This window comes from Gossypium hirsutum, chromosome D05 (assembly GCF_007990345.1).
Source record: "Gossypium hirsutum isolate 1008001.06 chromosome D05, Gossypium_hirsutum_v2.1, whole genome shotgun sequence".
NCBI classification, from domain to species: domain Eukaryota; kingdom Viridiplantae; phylum Streptophyta; class Magnoliopsida; order Malvales; family Malvaceae; genus Gossypium; species Gossypium hirsutum.
Window position 1 is genome coordinate 32,035,452 of NC_053441.1, and position 10,217 is coordinate 32,045,668.

The 10,217-nt window shown below is 36.4% G+C and overlaps 2 protein-coding genes across 6 annotated transcripts; both read left to right on the forward strand.

Annotated features, from left to right (window-relative positions):
- The first annotated feature begins 123 nt into the window (after positions 1 to 123).
- Positions 124 to 5,198, forward strand: LOC121217953 (putative disease resistance protein At3g14460). 5 transcript variants are annotated; one of them, XM_041094714.1, is made up of 3 exons: positions 124 to 4,112; positions 4,667 to 4,733; positions 4,849 to 5,198. In XM_041094714.1, the coding sequence occupies exon 1, from the start codon at positions 266 to 268 to the stop codon at positions 4,046 to 4,048; it is 3,783 nt and encodes a 1,260-aa protein (XP_040950648.1). In that variant the 5' UTR covers positions 124 to 265; the 3' UTR covers positions 4,049 to 4,112; positions 4,667 to 4,733; positions 4,849 to 5,198. The 5 variants fall into 5 exon arrangements, with proteins under 5 accessions (XP_040950648.1, XP_040950645.1, XP_040950644.1 ...); XM_041094711.1 differs by having other exon boundaries at positions 124 to 4,733; XM_041094710.1 differs by having other exon boundaries at positions 4,423 to 5,198.
- Positions 5,199 to 6,339: 1,141 nt separating this feature from the next.
- Positions 6,340 to 7,962, forward strand: LOC107942768 (putative disease resistance protein RGA4). Its single transcript, XM_041094718.1, has one exon. It carries the CDS (start codon positions 7,068 to 7,070, stop codon positions 7,578 to 7,580), a length of 513 nt encoding a protein of 170 aa, XP_040950652.1. The 5' UTR covers positions 6,340 to 7,067; the 3' UTR covers positions 7,581 to 7,962.
- The last annotated feature ends 2,255 nt before the right edge of the window (positions 7,963 to 10,217 follow it).

Genomic DNA, 10,217 nt, shown 5'->3' on the forward strand with positions numbered 1-10,217 from the left:
TTTAAATTTATAAAGAGTATAATACTTATAAAATACTTTTCCTTAAAAAAGGGCGAAAACACACCCATTATTTTCGGGAAAAAAGAAACCCAATTTAATATAAAAATAATTATTCTAGGTTACCGACAAACTTGCCTGTTGAAAACCGTTAATCAAAAAGTTCAAACATTTCAGTCGAAAGCAATCAGAAGTTAACAATTATCAACACTTAATTTCTCCATCTTTCATCTTCTTCTTCTTCAATTCTTACCTTCGAGTACCAGACATGGCGGGGGCCGCAGTTGGTGGAGCCTTTCTTTCGGCAGCTCTTCAGGTTCTGTTCGATAGAATGGCTTCTCAAGGATTCCTGGATTTCATTAGGGGAAAGAAACTGGAAAAGGGATTGGTGAAGAAACTGAAGCCAACGTTGATGTCTGTTAAGGCTGTGCTGGATGATGCTGAAGACAAACAGATTACCAATCCAAATGTCAAAGATTGGGTTTCGGAGCTTAAAGATGCTGTTTATGACGCAGAGGACCTGGTCGATGAAATTGCTACTGAAGCACTTCGAGCCAGGTTGGAAGCTGAGGATGAAATTGCTTCAACGAAGGTAATTCGCGTTGTTTCGTCTTTCAATCCTTTCAGTAGAGGCATGGAATCTAAGCTAGAAGATGTTCTTGAGAGGTTAGAATCTCTAGTCAAGCAAAAAGAAATCCTGGGTTTGAAAGAATATTGTAGAGGGGAGAAGGCATTTCAGAGACCTCCTGCAACTTCTTTAGTGGATGAATCTGGTGTTTATGGTAGAGACAATGAAAAAGAAGCAATAATGAAGTTGTTGTGCTTAGAAAATGCTAACGGAAATCAGCTGGATGTGATACCTATAGTGGGGATGGGCGGGGTTGGTAAAACCACACTTGCACAATTGGTCTACAATGACAAGAGAGTGGATGAATGGTTTGACATCAAAGCATGGGTGTGTGTTTCTGAGGAATTTGATGCTTTCAGGGTAACCAAAACCATTCTTGAAGAGATCACTTCTATCTGTGATAGTAGTCAGAATCTAAATCAGCTTCAACTTAAACTAAAAGAGAAGCTGTTGGGAAAGAAGTTCCTATTTGTATTGGATGATGTTTGGAATGAGAAATATGTTGATTGGGAAGAGTTGAGAAGTCCTTTCTGTTTTGGGGCGAAAAACAGCAAGATTGTTGTAACTACTCGCAATGAAAGTGTAGCATCCATTATGAGGACAGTTCCAACTTATCATCTTAATATCTTATCCGATGAAGATTGCTGGGGGTTATTTGCAAAACATGCATTTGTTGATACAAGCCCGAGCATGCATCCAAATTTGATAGCAACCAGTGAAGCAATGGTCAAAAGATGCAGAGGCCTCCCCCTTGCAGCAAAAGCACTTGGAGGTCTTCTACGGTGTAACCTGGATGTTGATGAATGGAATAAAATTTCAACCAGCAACCTGTGGGACATTACAGATGGTATCCTTCCTGCTCTAAGGTTAAGTTATTATTATCTTCCTTCACATTTGAAGCGCTGCTTTGCATATTGTTCACTTTTTCCAAAAGACTATGAGTTCAAGAAAGAAGAACTCGTCCGATTGTGGATGGCTGAAGATCTTTTATTGAATTTCAAGTCAAAAGAAGAGATGGAAGAACAAGGTAAAGAGTACTTCAAAGATTTGGCATCAAGATCTTTTTTTCACCAGTTAAGCTTAGATAAATCTTGTTTTGTCATGCACGATCTAATTAGTGATTTAGCTAAATCTGTAGCTGGGGAGTTCTTCTGCAGATTGGAAGGTTGTGATAATTTATGTGAAATAAATCAGAAGGCACGTCATTTATCCAATGTCCAAGAAAATTATGATGTGAGAAAGAAATTTGAGACTTTACCTAAAGCCAAAGGGCTGCGCACATTCCTAAGCTTAAAGTCTTTGCCTTGGCATTCTTATGTTACCAACAAGGTAATGCATGATTTGTTGTTGAAATCAAGGTTGCGAGTGCTTTCTTTGGCTAAATATTGTAATATCAATGAAATACCCAAAGAAATTAGTAAGTTGAAGCATCTGCGAAGTTTGGATCTGTCAGGATCTTCAATTAAAAGTTTGCCTAATTCTTTAAGTACGTTGTATAATCTGCAAATGTTAACTTTGTTTCGTTGTAGCAACCTTGTTGAACTGCCTAAAGATATGGGGAGATTGATCAACATTTATTATCTCAATATCAGGGGAACAATGTTAGCAAGGATGCCAAAAGGAATGGGCAAGTTGAAAGATCTTCGAACATTAACAGATTTTGTTTTAGGTGAGCAAAATTGTTCAAGCATTGAAGAGTTGGGAAAGCTCAAGCACCTACATGGACAACTTGCCATTTCAGGTCTAAAAAATGTTGCATGTGCTAGGGATGCCAAAAGTGTCAATTTGAAGGACAAGATGAATCTTAAGGAGCTGGAATTTAGATGGAAGAAGCATACTTATGGTAGTGAAGTACTTGGACAATTTGAGGCTGATAAAGAAGTTCTTCAACAACTGGAGCCTCATACAAACTTGGAGCATCTTGTAATTGGTTTTTATAGAGGCACAAGATTTCCAGAATGGGTGGGACATTCTTCATTCTTAAATGTAGTATCTGTGCACTTAAGAGGTTGCAAATTTTGCCACTCCATGCCACCGCTTGGGCAATTATCATCATTGAAATCTCTCTCCATTTCTGGATTTAGTGCGGTAGTAAAAGTCGGTGATGAGTTCTATGGGAGTGGTCATGCTTTGACTAAACCATTTGGTTCTCTTGAAAATCTGAGATTTGAGGATATGCCGGAGTGGGAAGAGTGGTTTTGTTTCAAAGTTGAAGCTTTCTGCCTTCTCCAAGAGCTTAGCATAATAGATTGTCCCAAGCTAACTAAGAATCTACCGAAACACCTCCGGTCTTTAACGAAACTGGAGATTAGAAATTGCGAGAATCTTGAAAGCTTGCTTCCAAGGACAACAAGCATTCGCCAACTTAATTTACGGAGATGTGATGCACTGCGATTGGGGCCATTGCCTTGTGGGCTTCAAAAGTTGCAAATTCGAGATTTGAATATTGATGATTCCATGTTGGAGAAGATGGTGCGACACTGCAGTTGTCTAAAAAAGTTAGCTATGTTGGATTGTTCTAAACTCAAAATCCTTCCTGAAGGTAAGCTACCTATCACTCTGAAAGAATTGAACATTGAAAGGTGTCCTGTCTTGGATTTTTCGAAGATCCTCTTGTATACAGCTCTTGAATCCTTGATAATAGAAGGCAAGTGTCATAAACTGGAGTCTTTCCCATTAGGATCAATGCCTATGCTAAATTATGTTTCTATTTGGGAATGTGAAGACTTGAAGTCAATCTGTGCATCAAATGGCTCTCACCAGCATCTCTCACGTCTCAATTATCTGTATATCTACCATTGCACTAATTTTACATCTTTGCAAATTGAAGATGAATTATCTGCCACCAATTTGACCTCGCTTACACTTTGGCATTGCATGACTTTAAAGTCATTGCCTGAGCAAATGTGCTCCCTTTTCCCATCCCTTGAGCATTTGTCAATACGATATTGTCCAGAGATAGAGTCATTTCCAGAAGAGGGTTTATCCTCCAAATTAAAAACTATTGAAATCGGAAGAACTGACAAGCTAATTGCTAGCATGATGAGGAGAGCAAGGGGTTTGCGAACACTCCCTTCACTTAGAGGTTTTGAACTCTCAGGTGCAGAATTAGAGATGGAGTCTTTTCCTGATGAACATATGTTGCCATCTTCTATAACATCTCTCACCATCTCTGATCTTCCAAATCTAAAGTTTTTGGACAATATGGCCTTTCAACACTTCACCTCTCTTTGTGAGTTGATTATCAACAGCTGTCCAAAGCTCAAATCCATGCCAGAAAAGAGTCTCCTTACCTCTCTTTCTTATTTGTCCATTAACAATTGCCCCTTGCTGAGAAAACGTTGCAAAAAGAAGAAAGGCAAAGATTGGCCCAAGGTTTCCCACATCCCTGTCATTCACAATCATGGAGAGCTCATCATATAGCAAGACTCAGAAGCTGAGTGTCATAAATGTATCCCTTTGCCATTATTAAAGCAGCCAAACTCAGGTACACCATTTTCTTTTCTTTTCACTACTTATTGTAGTGTTTTACTTAATTATTTTTTCTTTCAGAAATTCTTAACCGTTGAATACTGTATTCTCATCCTTGTTAAAGTTTTTTGACTTTGTTATACTATTTGCTGTGAATTGCATGTGTTGTTTATTTTTACATTTCTTTTCTCCCCCAAACACAGTTTTGTTGTCAGTATTTCAATAATTATCTTATTGTTGTAGTAAATTTGATCAGTTCAGCTTCACGCTGTTAAAAATTTTCCGCTTTACTATAATTACCTGATCAAGAGGTTCCTAATATCTAGTGGCAGCAGCTGTTGTGTTTTGATCTGCCTCCAAAAATGCACTGCTTTCTGTGAATAATTGTAATTCAAAGAGATCCAACAATAGCTTTTATCATCTGGCAAGTGTTACTAGGATGATCACGTCTTGTTGGCAGCCTCCAGGCGTTGATATGTTGATTTTTAATTCGGATGTCTTTTCCATTAGTAATCAGAGTTTGCAGATTGTAGTGGGTTCTCAGGAACCATGAGGGGGTTTTTTTTGCAGTGTTCTCGTATCCCTTTGGGATTTGCAATGCTGATGAAGCTGAAGTTGGGGCAATAAGGGCATCAAGGTTGATTGATGCTTAATTTTCCTGCAAATTGTTTTCTAGCCTGCCTCCTCCCTTCATTTGCAAATATAATTCATGACTCCCTTGCAAATGAAGTTCCTTTTACATGACAATGTAGGACCTCAATTTTCAGTCCCCGAATTGACCTGCATTAAAGTTTTCAATGCTTCGAAGGTTTGGCATCAAGCTCTGCGTACTTGGTTTTGAAGAGGTGCAATGATGTTGTTAAATTTCAACTTTACAAAGAATAAGGATTTCCGAGCATTGTTCGTACTCATTGATTGGGATTTATGCTAATCCGAGCACTCTTCCTTTTTCTTCAAGTAATTATTTTTGACACTGGAATCCATTGTATGTTGAGATCATAGGTTATTATCAAGCATTTGGATGGCAAAGAAAACTACTTAAGGTGTCATGAGAACTAACCATTGGTGTATATGTGTTGCATTTGGATTTTCCAATTTTGTATTTATAAATATGTTGATATATCATATAAATATTATGGCATTCCGTACTCTTCTTTTCTTCAAGGTGTCATTTCATATGCTAGGTTTTAATTATTTTCATATCATTTCATCTTTTGTGTAATATTTTTTAATATAATAAAATATTAAAAAGAAGAGACATGATAAGTTTTTAAAATATACTGTCAAAATATCAAATACTCATCTATCAAAATTCTCAAGTTCAATCTGTTGTTTCCTATGAAATTTCTGTTACAAAATATGATGAATTAATATATCAACCAAAATTTTTTCTTTTACTTTCTTGACTTTGCTGCAAAATTCAAGCAAATTCGTTGCTTTCTTTTTCATTAATTTATGAATTAAATGATGAATCAAACATATAAAAACAAAGTCAAATAAATTCATAGCTTTAACACCGAAAGCAAGTAAAAACAATGGCCTGCAACTATTAACTTTCTTTTTCTTAATTTAAAAACCCTACTATTTCTTTTACTTTATATTCTCAACATTCATAAACTTCGAATAATGATATAGTATAATAGATGTGAAAAGTAAAAAAAAAAAAAATTAATATGATTAGCGAAAATAACTCTCTCGATTGATAAAGCATTGCACATATTTGAGGACCCTTATGAAGATTAAAGAGGTTCTGAAAAAAGAAGTATTCTTGACATTCTATGAACATTTTTATGTAATTCTTTGATTCTTTTACCAATATATAGAGAGAGAGAGTAAATTTAAAAGTTAAAATATGTTTTAAATTTTGTATTCTTTCATTGGAACAAATTTTTGTATTCTTTATACATTTGAAACTTATCCTAATATTTATATATTCAAAAATTTAAATTTTTTTTTAGTTTTTAAGTTTAAAAATTTAAGTTTAGTGCCTAATACCATTAAAATTCTTCTTCTAAATTTGATGATGTGATATCTTGAAATTAAAAAAAGACTCACTCGATAATTATGTAATAAAAAAATTAAATTTAATAAAAAAATTTTAGAATGTTAACATTTTTAAAATCACATTAACATTTTAATCAAAATTAACTAATAATATTATAAAAGTTGAGATACTAAAAAAAATTTAATATGGAGATTCATCTTTATTGAAATTAAAGTATTTCAAGTTAAAGCATTCCCCCTATCATCTTCATCTCATATTTTCACTCTAGCTCGCGTCTTTTCTATTTGCTTTCACTTTCACTTACTTTCTTCTGTTTCAAATCCTTCATCTCTGCAACTTTCTTCACTTTGAGTTTACGCATTCTTCTTTTCCATTATTTCCAATTACTTCCTCTTCATCTTCTTTTAAACCTTTCTTTGCAAAAAAAAAAAAGTCTATGGTGGGTGAAGCTTTTCTCTCTGCTTCCATTGAGGTGCTGCTTGATAGGATTGTTTCTGGAGATGTTCTGAGGCTTATCAAAGGAAAGAAACTTGAACCTGTGCTGCTGAAGAAACTGAAGCCAACCTTGATGTCGGTGAAAGCAGTGTTGGATGATGCTGAAATAAGCAGATTACCAACCCAAGTGTCAAAAGTTGGACTGATGAGCTCAAAGATTCTGTTTATGATGCCGAGGACCTCCTGGACGAGATCTCTACTGAAGCTCTTCGGAACAAGATCGAACCTCAATATCAAACTACTGCTATGAAGAAGGTTAGTAGCTTTTTCTCTTCTTCCAATCCTTTCAAAGATGGGATGTAGTCGAAGCTGGAGGAGATCCGTGGGAGACTAGACTACCTACTCAACCAAAAACAGATTCTGGGTCTGAAAGAAAACTATAAAGGAGAAAAGGCATTTCAAAGAACGTCTGCAACTTCTTTGGTGGACGAGTCTGATGTTTATGGCAGAGATGATGAAAAAGAAGAAATAATGAAGTTGTTGGATCCTCAAAATCTGTCTGAAAATCAGATAGCTGTGGTTCCCATTGTGGGTATGGGTGGGCTAGGCAAAACCACCCTTGCCCAGTTGATCTACAACGACCCCAGAGTGGATAAATGGTTTGACCGCAAAGCATGGGTGTGTATTTCAGAGGAATTTGATGCTTTCAAGGTAACCAAAACCATTCTTGAAGAGATCAAATGTAGCTGTGATGGAAACCAGAACATAAATCAGCTTCAACTTAAACTCAAAGAGCAACTGTCGGGAAAGAAATATCTAATCAATATGGATGATTCCGTATTGGAACAAATGTTGCAACGATGCACACTTCTTGAAAAGTTATGTTTGTGGAAGTGTTCAGAAATTAAATCCCTTCCCGAAGTTAGGGTGCCCATCACGCTGAAGGGATTTAGCATCAATTCATGTGAAAACTTGGATTATTCCAATATCTTCTTGTATACATCCCTTGAATCCTTGGATATAAAAACAGTTGGAAGGATATAAACAGTTGGAAATGTCATGGACTGGAATCTTTCCCATTAGGATCGTTTCCTATGGTAAAGCATGTTAATATTGGGAGATGTAAAGACTTGAAGTTTATTAGTGCTGCTTCAGAGGGCTCTCACCACCAGCATCTAACATGTCTGAATTCTTTGTATATATGGAGGTGCCAAAATTTGATATCTTTTCAAATTGAAGATGGATTATCTTTCACCAATTTGACCCAACTTCGACTTTTCCGTTGCAAAAGTCTAAAGTCATTGCCACAGCAAATGCACTCCGTCTTTCCATCCTTGTGTATTTGACAATAACTGATTGTCCGGAAATAGAGTGGGTTCCAAAAGAGAGTTTGCCCTCCAAATTAAAAGAAATTACAATCGGACAGAGTCATAAACTAATTGAGAGCTTGATTAGGAAAAGAGAATGGAGTTTGCACACACTCCCTTCTCTTACATCTTTCACAATCCTGGATTCAGATGTAGAAATGGAGTGTTTTCCAGATGAACATCTGCTTCCCTCTTCGATTACATCTCTCCATATCTCTGTTCTTCAAAATCTAAAGAGTTTGGAGTATAAGGGGTTTCAACACCTCACCTCTCTTTGCCAATTGTGGATTTCGAATTGTCCCAACCTCCAATCCATGCCCCCAAACATGCTTCCACGCTCTCTTTCTTATTTGTGGATCGGAAGTTGTCCCAAGCTCCAATCCATGTCGCCAAACATGCTCCCTCCCTCTCTTTCTCATTTGTACGTTAGTGAATGTCCTTTGCTGAAGGAACATTGTGAAAAGGATAAAGGTAAAGATTGGCCCAACATTTCCCACAACCCTGTCATTGTAATTGATTATGAGGTCATTATATAGAAGGGGCAGTGACTGAGAAAACGAATGTTCTGACGCAGGTATTTCCATTCATTTTTTACTTTCATGACAATTGACAAATGTATTTTTGCTTCTTCTTTTTTTCTTTTTTTTTTAAATAGAATTAGATCTGCACAATATGTTTAATTTAAGGGAACTTGTTTTGATTTGCATGATTGTCGTCCAAATGAAGGTTTTTTGTTTGGACATTAATTGGATCATCTTAGAATCCAAAGGTAATTAAGGTTATTATTATTATGCTCTTAAGGAAAGTTGGGATCATAAATGTGGGTGATTGGATAATTTCCAATCGCAGCTTTGCGTGAATGAGCTTAAACTTGGTTGTAAAATGTAAAGGCGTTTTTAGTTGAATCATTTTGGCTTTCAACTACTGCCCATGTTTACTCGCACCTTATTTTATTTCTCTTCAATGTTTTTGAACACGCTCTTAACAGACACCAGGCTCAAATTTCTTCTGACCATCTTGTGTTAGCTACCATGATCCGCAATCATGCCATCAACCTCAAATTCCCCATATTCAGAAATAGAGGTGGAGTGTTTTCCAGATGAACATCTGCTTCCCTCTTCACTTATATCTCTCAGGATCTCTGATCTTCCAAATCTAAGGAGTTTGAAGTATAAGGGGTTTCAACCCCTCACCTCCTTTTGCAATTTGTATATCTCAGACTGTCCCAACCTCCACTCCATGCCACCAAACATGCTCCCTCCCTCTCTTTCTCGTTTGTACATTAAGAGATGTCCATTGCTGAAGGAACGTTGTGAAAAGGAGAAAGGTAAAGACTGGCCCAACATTTCCCACCTCCCTTTATTTGAATTGACGGTCAACTCATTATATAGAAGGGGCAGTGACAGAGAAAACAAATGTCCTGCCGCAGGTATACCATTCATTTTCATTAACCCTCATCCTTTCTTTTTCTTCTCTAATTTATTTCTTGATTCCTTTACTTTCGTTACAAAAGTACTTTTTCCTTTTTTTCAACAGAATTAGATCAGAAACTTAAGAAATGAATAAGTTGATGGAAGTTGGGATCATAAATGTGGGTGATTTGTGGGTTAATTTCCATTCCCAGCTTTCTGTAAATTGGAGTTCATGGAATCTGATCTGACTGCATTTTGAGGGACTATTTCGCATATGCACAAGGTGAAAAGGTCGAGATTTTGCTCAGAATCATCATGCCCATAAAGATATGAATAGCTAGCTACCTGATTCAATTTGGTAATTTTCATGCTATACATTTTTGTGTATGTCAATTAAGAGCACTTTTTCTTCACCATTTTTAAACAATTTCTTGTTTTTGTCAACCTTGTATGCATTGCTAGGTTAGCTTGAACTTTGTATGGTTGGGATAATAAATATTGATGCTTCTCTCATTAGTTTCCATAATACAGAAACAGAGTCGTTCGCGAAATGGAAGACCTGCAATCAATGATCTTCAATGGTTGTGCATTGTGTTCTTGAGCTGATAAAGAAGCCTTGAAATCAGTACATCAACGGTTCCTCGGAGTTTCAAACACTATAAAAGGTCAATAACAACAAGAACTGCAGTTAGTTTCCAGGCATGCAACACACAGGAAAATGCCAACATATCCAACAGAATGCATGAAAACAGATACTGAAATGCTTATCTGATGCATATTCTTTTTCCTTTCAGCAATCTTGTGTTAGCTACTCTGATCCACAATCACGACAGGCATCAACCTCAAATTTCTTGGAATCTTTCTGAAGACTTTCTGTCAACGCGTTTCTTGTAGTGTTCTAA

Coding starts and splice junctions, on each gene's coding strand:
- LOC121217953 (XM_041094711.1), top strand. CDS start 266: ATGGCGGGGGCCGCAGTTGGTGGAGCCTTTCTTTCGGCAGCTCTTCAG.
- LOC107942768 (XM_041094718.1), top strand. CDS start 7,068: ATGAAGTTGTTGGATCCTCAAAATCTGTCTGAAAATCAGATAGCTGTG.